Below are 20046 nucleotides of genomic sequence, written 5' to 3' on the forward strand. Positions count from 1 at the left end.
CAACATCTTGCCACATCACAAACATATTGGAGGAAAACTCCTGATGATATTGTTTTAGAAGCAGCCATAGTCCTAGTCTCTTGGTCTGACGCCTCACAGTGCCACGAAGGAAACGTTACTAGAGGGTGTCTCCCCAAGGATACACCACTTAACCCCCTGGGGTCGGCAGTCGCGCCGGCGTGACGAACTCACTTTTTTTCTTATCAGTGCAAAAGAGACTCAAAATTCTCTGTTGATTTTGATCTTACATATAAGTGTTGTACATCATTAGATCCTGTTAAGTGTCTATTTTTTTGTGGATACTCACAATAAAAACAAAGTGTTGTGCTTTTCGCCAAATAAAGAAAAAAATACATGATGCGAGTTCTGCGTTCTCTCTGTCAGTGAAGTCCATTCTGAAACACGTCCGAAAATGAACTGTAACTCAGCGAATACTCAAGCAGGAATACAGGCACAAAGGCATGAAGCTTGAATTCTCTTCTTTTAAATGAAGTAATTTATATAAAAAACAAATATGCTCAGTTTATGTAATCTGTATGAAAAGAGAGAGATGTCAGTCGTTTTCCTATCAGCTCATTATAGCTCATTAGGTTTTAATGTGACCACGCCCACGGAGAGCACGCTATTCAGACACAAATAATCTGAGGCAAGCCACGCAAACTTGTCAACGTCCACAACAGCTGGATAAAACACATCAAGTTAAATAAGAATCATTTACTTTACGTCGTCTTGCTACACTGTGAGGAATAATACTATCTAATAATCCTGGAAAAACTTACCTCAGAAGTGCTGGTAGTTTCATTTTGAGGAGAAACGGATCAAGCTGATGTGATAGTAGGTTATTTATTCTTAAGTGCTTTGTTCTAATCGCGATATGGAATAGTGTCTGTAAATGGCAAAAAGACTGTTCAAATATGAGTCGCGTGTCTGTGTGTGTGTAGTGCTTTGTTCTAATCGCGATATGGAATAGTGTCTGTAAACGGCAAAAAGACTGTTCAAATATGAGTCACGTGTCTGTGTGTGTGTGTGTGTGAATGAATGAATGAACGGCACAGACACATACAGGGAGTATACCAGGGCGACGCAGCGTCTCGTTCCCTCTTCAGGGAACCAGGGTTTCAGTCGTAACACGAGACGTTACCTTTCAAGGGAACTCGAGCTGCGTCGAGACGCTGTGGGAACACTATACCCACGACGCAGACACTACAGCTGTACAGCGCGCGCGTCTGTGCCGTTCATTCACACTCGACCAAGCTTTGACCAAACTATATTGCTATAGCCTACTGAGATGAGTAAAAATAGACTGAAATATGTTGAAATAAAATGTCTTTGTATAAGCAACAAACTGCAAATTAACATTTATATGCTAATATATACACACGATATGTTACAGACTAAATATGAATGTTTAGACAATATTTCGTTGATACGTTTTTGGATAGATCAGTATTTACTGTAAAAAAAAGACTACTGCCACATCAAATAAGCTTTTGTTTGCCAATTTCTGCTCATATGTTAAATATATAGTATGTTCTATAGAATATATCTATCTATCTATCTATCTATCTATCTATCTATCTATCTATATATATATATATATATGTATATATATATATTCATTCTACAGAATTGGTTAAAAGTGAGATTTTGAAACATCTTGAAAAAATTTGTCTTTTTCCACTGTGTACCACTAGAAAGAATGCGAGGACAAAATAAATTATATATATATATATATATATATTTATTTTGTCTTCGCATTCTTTGGTACCTGTGTGAAAAGCTCATTATGCAGCTCATTATACGGCTCATTATGCAGGTCATTGTCTTCTCAGGTGTGAATCAGACCATTATTCAGGATCCTTCATGCACCCCCCACCCCACTGCATATTGCCTTTCCAAACAAAAAGTGTCTTACAAAATTTAAATCAATGTATTGTTTTGTGTAAATGATTAGACAGGATGTTTTTCATTTTGAAGAAAAAACTCTAGGCGACAGCATCCATTAGTCAAAAGTCTTGTGGACACATATTTAGTATGTGTTGTGTGGCCTTATTTCAGAAACTTTAAGTTTTAGTTATTTAAATAACCATGCATAAACAATATTTTCTCGAAAATACAAACATTTACATACATGTTGCTCACATATTATGGTAGCCCTGTTTGTGCTAAAGAGGTAAACCTTTAATAGAGTGTATTTACACCTTTGCCATTAATATGTTTATAAGCAACTGAAAAAAAACAGAAATGTCAGTGCATGTCCAAACATCTCAAGGACCCTAAAAACACCTTAGACCCCAGAGGGTTAAAGGGACGTGGTAAGCAGCTAAGGCCGCCATATACACCTTTAGTGTGGAGGGGGACAGACCCTCAAAGAAACGCTCCTGTAGGAATTCCAGCACTGCACCCACTGGGCAGATAACTGGGTATGCACCCAAGCCATTTAAAAAAATATCCACTTCAAGGCGCAGATTTTCCTCATGGAGGGAGATCTGAAGTAGAGGATGGTCTCAACAACCTCGGTTGAGAGACCTGAACTTATAAGCTGGGTCCCTTCAGAGGCCAAGCCCAAAGTTTCCACAATTCTGGGCGGGGGTGAAGGATCAACCAGGCCAAACACAGGCATCATTTATAGCCGATTTATGTGCCAAGAAAGTAGATGGTCCTGCCACAGACCTTGCGCCGTGTGACCACACATGATCGCCCCCCAATCTGGTAAGGAAGCATCTGTCGTTAGCATTACGCGACGAGAAGAAGCCCCCAACACTGGGCCTTGGGCGAGGAACCAAGGTTTCTTCCACATGAGTAAGGCATCGCCGCGTGACCTTGATCATGTGAAACGGATTTCCCCTCGGAGAAAACCCCTTGGTTCTGAGCCACCACTGCAGGGGTCTCATGCACAGGAGGCTTAGTTATTATGTTGGACGCAGCTGCCATGAGACCCAACAGTCTCTGAAACTGTTTCACAGTGAGTGACTGGCCTAGTTTTACCCCATTTACCAGCCTAGAAAACCGAACTGACTGTTCTGCGACCCTCCTCCTCGGATCGTTGGGGAATGCAGACACCTCGGCGCCCTGAAGCGGCAAACCGGCAGGGAACAACCGAACTGACTGTTCTATGACCCTCCTCCTCGGATCGTTGGGGAACGCTGACACCTCTGTGCCCTGAATCGGCGACTCGGCAGGGAACAACCGAACTGGCAGGACTGCGGCCCTCCTCGGCGGGTCACCCCCTTGAGGGTGCTGAAAAGAAACGGGCACCATGTAATGAGGTGGAATCTGTTTCTCCCCAGAGGGGACTGCCCTCAGAAGTCTGACGGCCTCGGCGTCAGGACTTCTTCTTAGTCGAAGCCTTCTTCGAGATAATGACTGTCCTCAGATCTGTCTTATCCCAAGACGACTATGGCTGAGACTACTAAAGGAACCAGCCTCTCGTGACTGGTCTCTAGTATAGCTTGAGAAGCCAATCCAGTGTCCTGAAACGGATGACCGGCAGGAAACAACCGAACTGACCCCTCTTAACCCTCTGGGGACCAAGAACGCGCCCGCGCGTTTTCCTGTTTTTTTTTTCACATAGCAGCAACATAGACTTAAAATACTCTGTCATTTATGGTCATATAAATAAAATCAATACATGATTATAAACTATAGAGGGTCTTCTTTTTTTGTGTACACTCACATTAACATCAAAACCTTGTGTTTTTTTTTTTTAATAAATAAAATAAACAGGGTGCGCTTTCAGCTCACTCTGTCTCCGCAAAAATCTTTCTGAAACATGTCTGGAAAATGAATGGAAACTCCGCTAATACTTATCACACAAACATGAAACATACGTCTAAAGAACGCTTTAAATTTCTACTTTTAAATAAAACAATTCACATTTAAAACAAATATTCTCCTGCAGTGTAATCTGTATGAAACTAAAGAGAAGTACAGTTTCTCCTGTCTCAGCTCATTATCGTTAATTTGTTCACACCCACTCGCAGAGCGCGCTATTCATAAGATAATGTGTTGAGGCCATTTGCAAAATAGATAAACGCCCCCAGGCAAATGCTGTAAACACACTATATATTTTAGTCAGATTAAGATTCGTCTTGCGTGGCTATGATGAATAATCCTGGGACATTTACCACAAAACAAGTGCTGGTTTCACTTCGAGGAGGAGCAACAGATTCAGCTGAGAAGTGTAAGTGTTTTATGCATGTGCTTTGTTCTAATCGCGATATAGAATAACGTTAGTGTCTGTAAACGGAAAAATAGCATAGCCTACTGTTTAAATGTGAATCATGTTTCTGTCTGTGTGTGTGCTTTTGTTTTTGTGATATATGAGGACACAAATGTGTATAATGACATGCATATTACACTGGTATTACAACTTACACGTGATATATGAGGACATTGCATGAGTCCTCATATTTCAAATAGCTTAAAAAACATTAAAAAACAATGTTTTTTTTTTAATGTAAAAATGCAGCATGTCTCCTGTGATGGGTAGGTTTAGGGATAGGGGCAGTGTAGGGGGATAGAATATACAGTTTGTCCAGTATAAAAGTCATTACGCCTATGGAATGTCCTCATATATCACAAAAACACAGCTGTGTGTGTGTGTGTGTGTGTGTGTGTGTGTGAATGAATGAATGAATGAATGAACGCACAGATACGCACTGTTACAGACGAAATAAAAGAACATTTCGTTGACTAGTTTTGGATAAAGTTTTTCAAATCAAATAAGCATCAAATAAGCTTCAAAATAAAGACATCAAATAAGCTTATGTTTTGTCAATAAACTAATCAACTAAGATGTTTGTTCCAATGCAAGCTATATCAAAATAATGAATCCTCAACTTTGAAATATGTATGATCAAACTAAGACATTTATGGAAAAAGACTATTTTCTTTTCAAGATGTTTCCAACTCTAACTTTGAACTGAAATAAAACCATGTCCATATGGTGAAGGGTGTGTGATAGAAGTGTCCAGACGTATGCACCCTGTATTTTAAAGAAGAACATTTAATTATTTGCGATACATTATTCATTCACAAAGAATTCAGGGACATTATTCATGTCCCTAAAGGTTGGAGTTTTCCTCATTTTTTTAAATTAAGGCATTAAGATTTTTTATTCCTCTTTTTAGTCAACTTTAGCATGGGTGTTTTCACTTATTCTAAGCAGTGTGTGTGTGTGTGTGTGTGTGTGTGTGTGTATATATATATAATTAAAAAGCAATTTTAACCAGAAACCAGTTCTTTGTTGTGTATCTTTGGATTATGTTGTGTTGTAAATAAATCCAAACAATCTAAAAGCCATTCTTTTTTAAATCTCCTAATTCTTTGTGCAAGGCTCCTCGTAATGATAGGGCCTGGTAGCCCCTAATAAGACCATTATGGGAGGGTCTTTGTCTTTCTCAGGTGTGAAATGCCATACATATTAATGAGAGATCACGCCTCCTCGCATAAAGCTTTCTCAAACAAAACACGTCATACACATTCTAAAAGACTTTATTGACTTATCTGAATGAGTAGTCAGGATGATTCTCACATACTTTTGGAGCAAATATTCTAGACTATGTGATACAATTTTCAAAAGTCTTGTGAAGAAATAATCAATATGTGTTTTGTGGCCTTATTTCAGAAACTTTTATTTTTAAGTTTTTCAATAACCATGCATAAATAATATTCTCTCAAAAATACAAACATGTACATACATGTTGCTCAAATATTATGGTAGCCCCGTTTGTGCTATATAGAGTGAATTTACACCGTTGCCATTAACATGTTTATAAATTACTGAAAAAAGCACAAATGTCAGTGCATGTCAAAACATCCCAAGGGCCCCAAAAACCCCTTGGTCCCCAGAGGGTTAAACCCTCCTTCTGCGAGTCAGACACTGAGACTAGAACTCGCTGGAGACCGCTGCGCCCCAAAGCACACAAGGTTGTGGGGTTGGCAGAACGGCCCCCGTGGGCACCGAAGGAAGATGGGCACCGTATAATGAGTTGTTATCCATTTATCCTCCGGGAATTCACCATTTATTTCCTCAGAATTAAATGACTCTTCAAAGATCAGATGAGTACATATTTAATTTTCTCAAATGCAGCCAAATATCAACCAGACAAGTAAACACGGTCTGGATGAAAGGCTGAATAGTATACACTCACCTAAAGGATTATTAGGAACACCTGTTCAATTTCTCATTAATGCAATTATCTAATCAACCAATCACATGGCAGTTGCTTCAATGCATTTAGGGGTGTGGTCCTGGTCAAGACAATCTCCTGAACTCCAAACTGAATGTCAGAATGGGAAGGAAAGGTGATTTAAGCAATTTTGAGCGTGGCATGGTTGTTGGTGCCAGACGGGCCGGTCTGAGTATTTCACAATCTGCTCAGTTACTGGGATTTTCATGCACAACCATTTCTAGGGTTTACAAAGAATGGTGTGAAAAGGGAAAAACATCCAGTATGCGGCAGTCCTGTGGGCGAAAATGCCTTGTTGATGCTAGAGGTCAGAGGAGAATGAGACTGATTCAAGCTGATAGAAGAGCAACTTTGACTGAAATAACCACTCGTTACAACCGAGGTATGCAGCAAAGCATTTGTGAAGCCACAACACGCACAACCTTGAGGCGGATGGGTTACAACAGCAGAAGACCCCACCGGGTACCACTCATCTCCACTACAAATAGGAAAAAGAGGCTACAATTTGCAAGAGCTCACCAAAATTGGACAGTTGAAGACTGGAAAAATGTTGCCTGGTCTGATGAGTCTCGATTTCTGTTGACACATTCAGATGGTAGAGTCAGAATTTGGCGTAAACAGAATGAGAACATGGATCCATCATGTCTTGTTACCACTGTGCAGGCTGGTGGTGGTGGTGTAATGGTGTGGGGGATGTTTTCTTGGCACACTTTAGGCCCCTTAGTGCCAATTGGGCATCGTTTAAATGCCACGGCCTACTTGAGCATTGTTTCTGACCATGTCCATCCCTTTATGGCCACCATGTACCCATCCTCTGATGGCTACTTCCAGCAGGATAATGCACCATGTCACAAAGCTCGAATCATTTCAAATTGGTTTCTTGAACATGACAATGAGTTCACTGTACTTAAATGGCCCCCACAGTCACCAGATCTCAACCTAATAGAGCATCTTTGGGATGTGGTGGAACGAGAGCTTAGTGCCCTGGATGTGCATCCCACAAATCTCCATCAACTGCAAGATGCTATCCTATCAATATGGGCCAACATTTCTAAAGAATTCTTTCAGCACCTTGTTGAATCAATGCCACGTAGAATTAAGGCAGTTCTGAAGCCGAAAGGGGGTCAAACACAGTATTAGTATGGTGTTCCCTTTCAGTCGCTCACGTTCGACGTAGTCGACGTGTCGACTGATTGGGATCACGCTTAGAGAGACCGTCATCTTCGAGTACTATTAAAACGAGCCAAAGAAATTGGCGTGCGTGAAATGCATCACACACTCCGCCCTCGCGCCGCGGGTATAAATACGGAAGTGGATGCACGCACTAGTTGTCTTTCACTTCGGAGCCAATCGTCTTTGATGTCTCTGAAGAGTGCTGTTGTTTACAACGAGCGAGTGTGTCGGTGTTCTTCTGGAAAACTCTCCCAGTGCTGGTGGTTCTACAGCACGAGTGCAGCGGTGATCGCGAGCTTTGATCTCTCAACTGCTGTTTACAGCTACAAATTTCTAAAGGTTTGTGTGTGTTGACGGCTGGTTAGAGGGCAGAAAAGTGAGTGCTTCACTGTTTCAGTTCACTGTTCAGTGTTGCCGCGGTCATTCCCCTGTGTGCTGGTGACGGGTCCTATTTCCTGAAAGAGCAACACGGGTGCGTTTGCGTCTTTTTCACAAAAAAAAAAATTTTTTTTTGAAAAGATGTCATTCCACCTGTGCGTTTCTGGATGCGGTCGTTCCCTTTTCCTCTCTGACGGTCACAATTGTTGCATCACGTGTTTGGGCTTACAGCACGCTGAAGCAGCTTTTGTGGGCGGTACATGTTCCCATTGCGGGAATACGACTGTCGCGGTGTTGAGATCGAGACTCGCCTTCGTCCGCGAAGCGCGAGTCCCCATTACCATGCCCCACCACCGGGTGCCGTGTGGGTAACCATTCCCTGTGGGCTCCTCACTCCTCCATCACACTGTAGCCGATGGAATTCCTGTTGAACGTTCTGGTCCCTCTTTAATGGACCGATCAGCCGTTTCAATTGGGGTTCCCCCAGAGGATAAGATGTCGATAGCAGCACCGGAGGGTGAGCTGACCTCTGGAGATGATGACTCGGCTGTGTTTTCTCCCTCTGGGAGTTTAACACTGCCCGAGCCAGATCCAGAAAGGTCAGCTATGCTGAAACGGGCCACCGAGGCTGCCGGGCTCGAGTGGAACCCTCCACCGTGTCCCGTCCAGTCTTGGTTGGAGGATCCCGAAGTGCATGGAGAGCTTACCAGGTTGTGGATGGCACCTTTCTCTCCCAGAAACTGCCTGAATAGCTTTTCCCCCTCACTACCCTTGATGGAGGAGCGGTGAAGGGTTGCGAGGTTATCCCTCCAGTGGAGCGGTCTGTCGCGACATAGGTGCACCTGTGTCCGGCGGCCGCTACCTTTTGGGGGGATCCTCGTCTCCCCCTAAGGCCTGTGGGTTCTCGTTCGTTCCGACGGGCAGAACTTACAGAGCCTGTGGGCAAGCCGCCTCCTCTTGCGTGCCATGGCGCTGCTACAGGTCTGTCAGGCCAGGGCACCCATGGACATGCACGAGGGTAGCCAAGACCGTGCGCTCATAGGTGAGCATCGCACTGCATCTGACCTCTCCCTCCGGGCACGAGTGTCGTGGCATGCGCGATCGGTCTGGCGGTGTCCACCTTAGTGGTCCAGGAGCGCCATCGTTGGCTCAGCCTGGTTGATATGGCGGATGCGGACAAAGTTCGGTTCCTGGTCTCCCCAATTTCCCAGGTTGGGCTGGTCGGCGACACGGCGGAGAACTATGTCCAACAGTTCTCTGCCGCCCAAGTGCAGACGGAGGCCATCCGGCACATCCTGCCCCGGCGGCCCGCTGCTGCCTCCACCCCGCCGCTGGTGGCAGTTCCTCCGCCTGCTCGTCGCCGAGGGTGTTCCCCTGCCGCCGCTCTCACTGGGCCTCCGCAGCAGCCTCCAGCCAGGCCTCGGCATGGAGCCGGCCGTAGCAGGGACGCCCAGCCCGCTCCAGGCGCTGCCAAGCCAGGTGGCAAGCCACAGCGAAAGCATTCCGGAGCGGGCCGCTCAGGGATGGAGGAGGATGCTCTGGAAGTTTTTCAACAATCCACTCCCTCCCCCCGGGTGAGGGCCGGGTGGAGTCTTTGTTTGTGCGTGTGTCTGTTCCTCCGCTGCTCCCAAAAGAAGCGGAGCAAGCGGTACCCACACTCCAAAGAAAGAGCGAATTCCTCTGTTCCTGGGTTCCAAGAGGGCGAGTCTGGCGGTGTGCGACCCTGTAAGCCTTGCACCCCTCAGCCCCATCTTGTTCGCCAGCACGGCAGCTGGGTGCGGTTCGAGGACCCGGTCATCCGCCTTCTCACGCATCCCTGGCCGTCTCGTGGAGACAGGTAAGTGTTATACACCACACTCAGACCCTGCTCCGGGCCGCCTCCGGGCCTTCCGAGCCGGGTCCCTGTCCTTCACCTCGCTGCCCCACCTCGGTTACGTCTGTGGTTCCCTGGCCCCTGGCACGGTGTGTGTAAGCCTGAAGATGCTTCCTACCGCTCCAGCTGGCCCCGAAACTACCAGCAGACTCGGCTTGCGATTCGTTTCGCTTGGCTTCGCCCTGGCTCAGTGATATTCATCATACCTAGGTGTTGAGCTGAGATGCTCCTAAGATTAGTGATATTTATCACACCTACGTGTTGAGCGCTGCTCCTGTCCTGTGTGCGCACGTCGCAGTCCTACTGGCTAAGGACGCGATGTTGCCTCTCCTCCAGCCGATATGAAGGCCGGTTTCTATAGACCCGTACTTCATTGTACCCTAGATAGGTGGTGGGTTTTGGCCATCTTGGACCTGTGTCAATTGAAACGGGCCCTTTTTCGAAAGCCTCCATTCAATTACTACACAGAGATGCATTTTCAAATGCTCCGTCCCCAAGGTTGGCCTGCAGCATTCGACCTGAAGGACAGTACTTCAGATCTCTATCCTTCCGCTCCACAGACCATTCTGTGTTCTGGCGTCGAGGGTACGAAGTATCAGTACAAGTCCTACCCTTCGAGTGCTCCATAGCCAGTTGGGTCTTCAGGTCAACTGGAAGAGAGTAATCTCGCCCTCGGGCTGAGTATCTCTGTTTCAGTTCAGGAGAAGGACTCGGTCCAACACGTCTCTTCAAGAAGAGTGTGTTAGGCTAGTGCTAGAAGTGAGATAGGGTTCCACTGAAAATTTCAGAGGCTCCTGGGGCATATGGCAGACGCAGCCGCTTGGCTTCCTCCATATGAAGACCGCTTCAGCACTAGTTTTATGATCGAGTCCCGAGGTGACCGTGGCAGAGTGGCACGCCCTGTGTGATAAAAGATCACCCCGGCCTGCCGACAAACTCTCAGCCCGTGTTCAGACCTTCAGGTCCACTAACACCGACTGAGGGGCCATGTACAAAGGGCATGCTTTAACGGAGGCCTGAGCGACCTCCGACTGCATTAGTATTTGTTACCTCGAGTTGGCAGTTCACCTCGCTTTGAGCCACCGCTGCTCAGCGAGCTGGTACTGGTCTGAAAGGACAACATCGCGACCGTTGCGCTAAGCTTCCCTCGCATGTCACAACTCGCCCGTCACCTCCTCCTTGGAGTCAGGAGCTTCTGAGGTCGCTTCATTCCACTATAAAATTCTTCCAGCCTGCTCAATCGTGCCGCCAACGAGCCTCACGACAGCTATGGCCAGGGAGAGTGGAGACTCCAATCCCCTGGCGGTCCAGCTGGGTAGGGACCACTTCGGGGCCACACAGTTGCATCTGTTGCCCCTCCAGACTCGTCCCTCTGCCAGTTGTGTTTCTGTCTGAGTGGACATCCCTTGGATAGACACTGGCTTTCAGCTGACCCCGGGGCCCAGCAGAAATGCGTTCCCCAGTGAGCCTTCTAAGAAAGCGGCTATGCGATTCATTATCGCTTGGCGGTGCTCAAGTTCAGTGATGTTCATCACACTCAGGTGTTGAGCAGAAATGCTCCAGTGAATTATCAAATCTAGTGTTGAGCAGTGCTCCTGTCTTGTGCGTGCATGTCGCTTGCACCTACTGTGCTAAGTCAGGAGTGGAACAGGTCTTGATAGTTGCCCCTTTTTTGGCCCAACCAGATCTAGTTCCCTCGACAGCCTTCCTGACTTCCCCTGAATACATTCAGGGACGGGGCATGATGGCACCCGCGTTCAAAGAACTGGACGGGGAGGTTCAGGTCACTATCACAAGGATATGTGGTAGTGACCATCACTTCTGCAAGCACCCCCTTAAGATAAGTCAGTTGTGCTTCGCTAGTTAGAAGTGGAACCTATTCGTTGAATGAGTCTTCTCTCCGTGAGGAGATCCTGAGAGCGTTCGGTCATTTCAGTGCTCTCTTTCCTGCAAGTTGGGTTGGAGTAGGCTGTTCCTTCACCCTCAATATGATACAAATATCATATGCAGAAGTATGGGAAGCACGTCCTGATCGTCAGGTTCCTGAGGGAGCAAGGGTCATCCCTGCGCCCCTCTTTTTCCTCTTGGGCCTGTCTCTGGTGCTATTGCAATCAGAGACCGCCCCTGAGCCACTGCAGGCAGTGAGTTAAAAATTCTGTTTTTTACAGTTCTCCTGCTCGCAGGGTCTCTTCTAGAGGGTAGGGACTTGCTCGCTTTCGGTCAACGACTTGTGCCTGGAATTCGGGCCGGGTAACTCTCACTAGCTGAGACCCCGGCCTGGATATGTGCCCAAGGTTCCTACCTCTCCCTTAAAAGGACCAGGTGGTGAGCCTGCAAGCGCTGCCTGGAGGAGGCAGACCCAGCCCTGGCTTTCTCTGTCCGTCCGCTTCATTGCGGGGTTACGTGCACAGAACGCAAGCCATAGGACCTCAGATCAGCTCTTATCTGTTAAGGAAATCAGCAGAGAGGGAAGGCTGTTTCCAAGCGAGGTTGGCCCACGGATGTGGCTGCCTTCATCTTGGTGAATTCCCGAGATGCACATGTCCACTTAGGTGGTGAGCTCCTCTTAAATGAGAGTGTGCTCCTGCTTAGGCGTTGACACAGAGTGCTTCGCTGACAGATATTCTAGAGTTGAGGGCTGGGCGACACCTTAGCCGAACCGCTGCTTCCCGTGGGCTCCCTTCACATGAAGCCAGTTTCACTGTAAGCCCGGTTCGTTGTGTTGGCTTGCTGCGCCATTCCCCTCCTATGGACTGGATACGTGCGCAATTCTTGCTCCAGTTGAGTTCCCCTTTTTTAGCCGAACCCTGTCGAGTTCCTCCATACCCTTCGGCAACGGACATGGCGGAATGTCCGAAGCCAGGCCTATCACTCGTATGCACTGGTGGAACCTGTGTTAGGCTGGGTCCATATGCTGTGATCCCTACGGCGATCCCATATGTGTATTCTTCCAAGGTACGGCTCCCTGCGGCGAGCCCGTGTCTTCCCTTGGCAGAGCCTGCTCTGCCGTCACTGTCCGGTTTAATCTCCCCCCTGTCATAGGCTGGAGCCACCCCAGTGACATTCCATATGTTGTACTGCCCGGTCATCCGCCCAGTTCATATGTGTATTCTCCACATGTTACCTCCCTTCGGGCAGGATGTGGCTTCCACAGCATCCCTTCCTTCCATGTTCAGGGAACGCTTTCCCAGTGGTCCTGTAGGAACAGCAGTGACTTCCCTGGCCTAAGCCCTGTCCCTTCCCCGCCTAATTGCGGGGGGATCTGGAGGCTTTTGTCTAGGCGCTGGAAGGTGGCAGCACTGGATGGCGTTTTTATTGGGATCCCAATCAGTCGACACGTCGACTACGTCGAACGTGAGCGACTGAAAGGGAACGTCTCGGTTACGTATGTAACCCTCGTTCCCTGAAGGAGGGAACGGAGACGTAGTCCCGTAGCCACTATTGCTGGACCACCGCTGACTCCGAGTTACGCTCGGCTCCTCAGCGAAAAACAACTAGTGCGTGCATCCACTTCCGTATTTATACCCGCTGCGCGGGGGCGGAGTATGTGATGCATTTCACGCACGCCAATTTCTTTGGCTCGTTTTAATAGTACTCGAAGATGACGGTCTCTCTAAGCGTGATCCCAATCAGTCGACACGTCGACTACGTCTCCGTTCCCTCCTTCAGGGAACGAGGGTTACATACGCAACCGAGACGTTCCTAATAATCCTTTAGGTGAGTGTATTTCAGTCAGGACCACTTTGAGAATGAAATTTATTGACAATCTTTGGATTTGGCGAGAGGCTTAGGCTCTAAGGTGCTCGAGCTGCCATACTAGACAGCTTGAGATACATCCTTGAGACACAAATTCCCCAAGCCTTTTAATAACCAAATGTTTCTTAGCATATGTTTACAGAAGGAGATACAATGAATATGTACATAGAGTTTCTATACAGAATCCACTGCTTTATTATGAAGATGCTAGGAGCTGAAGGGGTGGAGGTGGGTGTAAATGTCTGTGTGACAGACTGTGGAGCATTCGTTGAATGAGCTTAAATACTATAGTTGATTAGAGTAGGTGGAATAACAAATCATCTGAGCATCAGATGATATTGTTTAGCTATCAGTGGTCTGCCTGAACTACTCTTGAATTCCGTTCGATCACTCAAGCTCTATTAATACAGACATTTAACTCCATAAAGATCAGGGCCCGTATCCCTAAAGATTCTGAGAATCCTCTCAGAGAGCTCCTAACTTAACCTAAAAATTCCTTGCCAGGAGTTTTAGCTTAGAAGTGATTCCAGAACATTTTCAGTGAACTCTGAGCAAGGAATGGATGGAAAATCCTATCTTAGTGAGGAGGTGTGGTTGACCCCGTTGCTAGGTATGAGTCATCATTTCAAAAGCCGTGATTGGTTGATCCTACAAGTTTGATGAAAATGAACTTTTGGTGATAATGAGCAAAGGATGTACCCTCAAATCAATAAACATAATTATACACTCTAATCTTATGCAGAATGTAATTGTAAATAATATTTCACATTCAAGAAAATATCTGGAAAATGAATAGTAAGCTGTAGGGGTTATAGCCTAACATTAGAATCTAAAATATGTGAAAACTTAAGCTCATTAGACCCTGTTCAAATAATGATTCGTGTCTTATTTGCTCATATTAATATCCTAGCTGGTGTAGCGACAACGAGAATGCAACCCACACGAGTGAAGCGTTCGTACATAATCAAACACAAGGGGTTGCATATTCCAGATCACCCGAGGCTATGAGCCAAGAAGACCTTTTGTTGTTTAACTAAAGGAAGGACGTTGTCAATGTTTTATAATTTGGCAAGAACAGATCTGTTCAGAAATGGTGAAACAAGAGGCCCTAACAAGAAGTCACCTGACCCCTGCGACTAAACAGACTAGCCTTTCTTTAAGAACCAAGGTCTCATGATATGTTGAACAAGAACAGACTTCAGCAGGAACTATCATTACCTCAGACTGGAATGTCTTTCTCCAGAAACGGAAACCCCAGAAACTTTACACACACACATAAGGACTTTCCTCCAATTCTCCAATACCAATAAAACTCATCCCAGAACAATTCTTGACTGACCCACAATCAAAATCATGTAACATAACATAATTATATATTGTGTTTACAACCCCTGTATGTGTCTATTCTGCTTAGATCACATCTAAGTCATGTAATTGTTTTGAATATTAGAGATACTGGAATGAAAGTGTCGTGTTTCCTATCATTATGCTCGTATGTTTTTAATTCAAAAGATGGCTCGATTGAAATCTGTGTAAAAATGTTTATGTTCTTAATATGGAAATTATGTCTAAACTGAATCCTCTGTTTCGAGCTGATGAGTAAGCAGACCACAGATAGCACATGATTCACGATGAGAGAAAGGGGGGGGGGGGGGGGGGGGATAGAATAGACCCCCCTCTCAAATAACCATATAGTATCTTATTGTCCGAATTCCAAATTCCTCCAGGAGGCGGGACAAACATTTTGAGTTTAAAATCTTAGACCCGAACACAGAATCGCGCTCTTGCCCTCCGCTCTTGCCCTCTGCTCTTGCCCTCTCTCTCTTGTGATGCGCTCTTGTGATGCGCTCTTGTGATGCTCTTGCCCTCTGCTCTCTTGCCCTCTGCTCTCTTGTGACTCTCTTGTGATGCTCTCTTTCGGCAGAACAAGCCGGGTGGAGCCAACGATGGTTATAGTAACCATGTAGACGCAGAGACAAATGACCCAAATCAAGATATGGGTTAAAACAGATTTAATTCAAGCCATCTCGACACTTTTCTTTCTTTTCTCTTTTCTTTTCCGTTAAAAGTCTCGGTTCTAAGTTAAGTGTTGCTGCAAAGTTTCGTTTTAACGTTTCAACTGCAAAACCAGCTTTCAACTTCAAATACTTTCATTCATCCGCGCCAACACACCACGTGACTGGCTGTCCAAGATCTATCCAGGCACACGAGAAGATCAGCCAAGCAACGGACCGGGGAACCCCCTTCACGACAAAAGGGAACCCCAAAGCAAGGACAAGCAAGTACCTCCAGACTTTTAACTGAACTGGTGATTTTAATATCAAATTGAATTACCCGCCTAAGAAACGATAAAAGGTTGAAATTAATTATTGATGGTTCGTTCAGGTCATGTCTTTTAAGTGCATATAGAAACTTGGGATCTCACCATCTAACTCCTAAAACTCAGTCTTCCTCACTCTCTGTCTTTCTTCAACTTGTATGAATGCGTGTGCGTGTGTTTGTGTTATATTAGTTTTATGTGTGTTAGTCATAGGCTTATAATCAATAAAGTATTGTTTGTATTTGAAAAGAGAAGCATTACTTGTGTTATGTGCTTACCGATTTATTGTCTTGAACTTCGATCTAAGTTACCTATGCTTTGACCCTTGATTTATTTCTTAATTTAGCTGTTAGCTGGGAATTAGTCTTTCTTGGCCAAGAAGATATTATATTTCCTAGAATTAATAATTGTTTATGCTTTCCGTTCATTGGATGAACTGATAAACTGATCATATTATTGATTTTGCTACAGTAAATTCTGAAAATAATTCCATTATTAATTATTGATCATAATCCGTTATGAATAATAATTAATTATATTTATACGTGCGTATAATCGCTACACTGGCATATTTTGTACTTTCACTCCCATATGGACTCCATTGAAACCAAGATGGCCTATCTCAAGGGGCTGTCCTTAATGAAGTAGAAATTGCAACGTTACAACTCAGTGTGGTCTTAACGAGGGTAACACGGCTCAGCTTTTATCAATGTCTGTGATTGCTGGCTGGTCTATTTATGAAGGCTTGTTAACAAATATCCTACAAACACAGAAAATGGAGAAAAAAAGGAATCGCAAGCCGAACTGGACTGAGGCGCAAGGTTTGTTGCTGGCCCAGTTGGTGAACGAACATAAAGGTATGTTACGAGGAAAATTTGGCCCAACTGTCACTAGCCAAGGCAAGAGGCGCGCCTGGGACACAATATCCCAAACAATCAATGCCTCTTTTCCACTGGTGGTGCGGACAGGCGACGATTGTGAGAAAAGGTGGTATGTGCTGCAGTCCAAGGCAAAAGATGAGATTGCAGCACACAAGTGGGAATCCTCACTCACAGGTGAGCAAAATACTATAGCCTACTACATAATCTGGCAACTTGCTCCTGCTGGCAAAGTTAATTTACATGCCTAAGTACTGTGTTCATTGACTGTTTCTTTCTAGGGGGTGGACCACCTGCAAAGCGGCTGTCCCAAGTGGCCGACACTGTCTTTCAAGTCCTGGGACACTCTGAGGTCAGTGTCACCGGGCTGCCAACAGGCATTGACACGTCAATGATGCAGGCCCTTGAAATGCAGCAAAGGTAGGACACAGGGTTATTCATATCAACAGTGTTTATTCATTGCAGAAGCCATTTCATGTGTTATCCATGCTCATTGTATTAAATTAATTTAATCAAAACAATAATTAAACTAGGCCTATGTATTTCTTTAGCATGGAGCCATCACAAGAACTGGGCCCATCAAGTTTGCCGACAAGATTGCCGCCTGAACCATCTGCAGCTGCTTCTCAGGATAGCCCGGCGGATCAAACACCATTCCCATCCGCAGCACCTGCTCCATCAGCATCCCTGCAGGAGAGAAGATTGCAACTCACAATTGATGTGTTTGAACAACAAAAAAAAGTCCTTTCCCTTCAGGAGGAGTACTACCGCCTTAAAATTGAACACCTAAAAAATAAACCATTTAGAGATTGTGTTCTGTGTCTTGCATTTAACAATTGCAGGTGATGTGCAGTAAAACTGTGGTAGTTCTTAATACCATCACAAGTTCTCAAATGACATGGGGCTACAGCTTGCCTGAAATGTAAATTTGTGAAGTTTGCCCTGTAAGGCAGTCCACTCTGGGCTAGGTTCCCCTGTGGAATGTGAATATCTTCTTCACCACCATCCTCATCGTTGTCTTCATCCTCATCCTCATCGCTATCCTCCAGAGGTTCTGCAATCTGTCTAACCTTGCAAATATTGTGTAATATTGCACAGGCTATGATGACTTTGCTGACTTTTTCAGGCCTCAGCCGCACCTCTCCGTGGAGAACATGAAAGCGCCTCTTAAGCTGGCCTATGCCACGCTCCACCACCGCTCTTGTTGTCTTGTGGGCCCTACAATAGAATACAGACCTTTAATTATTTGATGGAAATATTGCACTACTTGGATGCTCTAACATATTGCTTGCATTTCATTTCCATGATTTTTGTATTGTTTGGCTTACCTGTTATAGTTTAGTTGGGGCCCTTGGCGTGGCTGGAGGTAAGGTGTAAGGAGCCATGGTTTGCATGGGTAGCCACTGTCCCCTAACAAGTGGCAATTAGCTGGCACATAGCATCTCTCAAAAAGCTGTCTGATGCCACTCTCGGAGAGCATTCTCACATCATGTGTGGAGCCTGGCCATTTAGCCACAATGTCCAAAATCTTACAGGCCGCATTGAACACTATTTGCACATTGATGCTGTGAAAATTCTTCCTGTTAACAAAGACAGCCTCGTCCTCTGATGGCGCAATTATTCTCACATGTGTTCCATCAATTACACCCACAACGCCAGGGAATCCTGCAATGTCCATAAATGCCCTTTTATGTGTGTGTAAAGTGCGGGCATCCAGCGGGAATGAAACAAATTGTGTCACAATATTAGGTTGTGACAAAGCTGTCAGTGTTTGGGTGATGACTCTGCTGACGGAGGATTGGGACAGACCCAAGTCATTACTGCTGCATTGTTGCATTTTCCCTGTTGCCAAATACCTCAGGGTTGTGATTACTTTCTTCTCCGGTGTAATAGCGTTGTGGCGTCGAATTGGTGAAAGTAATTGCATCTCTAAGGAGATCCACCACAAACATGAGATTCCTGCACGATCCAATCTGTAGCGTCTCAATAATTCCCTGTCATCCAGTGTTTGCAGGACATCTCTCCTGCCTCCTCTGTTGGCCATTTTGTGCAACTCCTAAGCCACTAAAAGTCCTCTTCCCTGCTCTTAGCAGATCTCGCCTTAGGAGCCCTTTTAAGCGCTAGGAATCTTGAGGAATAGCTTTTATATTAACTGGGATTTTCGTGTCACTTTTAGGGGAAATTCTAAGAAAACGTCATGACTCTGAGAATTTTTTTTAGAATTTGGCCGCTAGGAGCCACTTTTTGCACAAAAATTCTTTAGGGATACGGGCCCAGATGAGTACATATTTAATTTTCTCAAAAATTAAATGCAGCCAAATATCAACCAGACAAGTAGAAATGGTCTAGGTCAGTGGTTCCCAACCTTTGGGCCGCGGCCCACTAAGGGGCCTCAGTGATCCTCCAGGGGGGGCGCGAGATAACTTCAAATTAGACAAAATTCATTTTAAATATATTAATATTTAAAATTGGGGTGGACTTGCAGTATTGATTCGGAGAGGAAGGGGGCCTTGGAGTAAAAAAGGTTGGGAACCACTGGTCTAGGTGAAAGGCTGAATATAGTGTAATAATATGGACATAAAATCAGAAGAGTATTTAACATTTAATTTCATCAAAATTAAATGCAGCCAGAAACAAGCAGACAAGAATACATGGTCTGAATGACAGGCTGAATATTCATATTATATCCTCAAACACAAAAATAACCATAGCCTAAATAATAGTATGCAAACACACATTAGTTTGCACAGAATCATAAGAGAAAGTGAGAAAGGGAAATCCCCATCTGCTCAGTTCCCTGCGCATATATACTATATGATCTATAGACTATACTCAACAAAATTATAAACACTTTTGCTTTTGCCCCCATTTTTCATGAGCTGAACTCAAAGATCTAAGACTTTTTCTATGTACACAAAAGGCCTATTTCTCTCAAATATTGTTCACAAATCTGTCTAAATCTGTGTTAGTGAGCACTTCTCCTTTGCCGAGATAATCCATCCACCTCACAGGTGTGGCATATCAAGATGCTGATTAGACAGCATGATTATTGCACAGGTGTGCCTTAGGCTGGCCACAATAAAAGGCCACTCTATAAATGTGCAGACCCTTAATCTACGCGCTCGTCAGCAAATGCGAGATCCAAGCCACTAGACTCTTATGCAGTAATCAAAGATCGAGTCACAGAATCTTTATTGCAGACCCGTAATCTACGCGCTGCCTCGGCAAACGCGAGATCCGAGCCAAAGAATCTTTATTGACTTTCTTCCCTCGAGAAGAAAGCCAACAGGAGCAGAGCTAAAACTCTCGATAGTGCATATGTTACACTTCGTGAATTTATGAATGAACACTGTCAGCCCCCTTTTACTAGAGCTGACCGTGCATGCCCCACTCCCAAACAAACAACACATAAATCGCGTGTGTCCCCACTCATAATGAAGCGAGGGCAGCGATTCAAAAAGCTGTTTTCTCGCC

The 20046-nt window shown here is 45.2% G+C and overlaps 1 protein-coding gene across 1 annotated transcript; it reads right to left on the bottom strand.

Moving 5' to 3' along the window:
- Positions 1 to 17336: 17336 nt before the first annotated feature.
- On the bottom strand, positions 17337 to 18616 carry LOC130099628 (putative nuclease HARBI1). Its single transcript, XM_056265370.1, has 2 exons — positions 17901 to 18616; positions 17337 to 17790 (listed from the first exon to the last, which is right to left on the bottom strand). Exons 1-2 carry the CDS (start codon positions 18614 to 18616, stop codon positions 17337 to 17339), a joined length of 1170 nt encoding a protein of 389 aa, XP_056121345.1.
- Between the last annotated feature and the right edge of the window lie 1430 nt (positions 18617 to 20046).

The sequence above is a fragment of the Rhinichthys klamathensis genome, unplaced genomic scaffold (assembly GCF_029890125.1).
Source record: "Rhinichthys klamathensis goyatoka isolate OS25496 unplaced genomic scaffold, OSU_Roscu_1.1 h1tg000232l_1, whole genome shotgun sequence".
Lineage (NCBI taxonomy): Eukaryota > Metazoa > Chordata > Actinopteri > Cypriniformes > Leuciscidae > Rhinichthys > Rhinichthys klamathensis.

Coding starts and splice junctions, on each gene's coding strand:
- LOC130099628 (XM_056265370.1), bottom strand. CDS start 18,616: ATGGCCAACAGAGGAGGCAGGAGAGATGTCCTGCAAACACTGGATGAC. Junction 17,791..17,900: donor CCCCAACTAAACTATAACAG/GTAAGCCAAACA, acceptor ATTCTATTGTAG/GGCCCACAAGACAACAAGAG.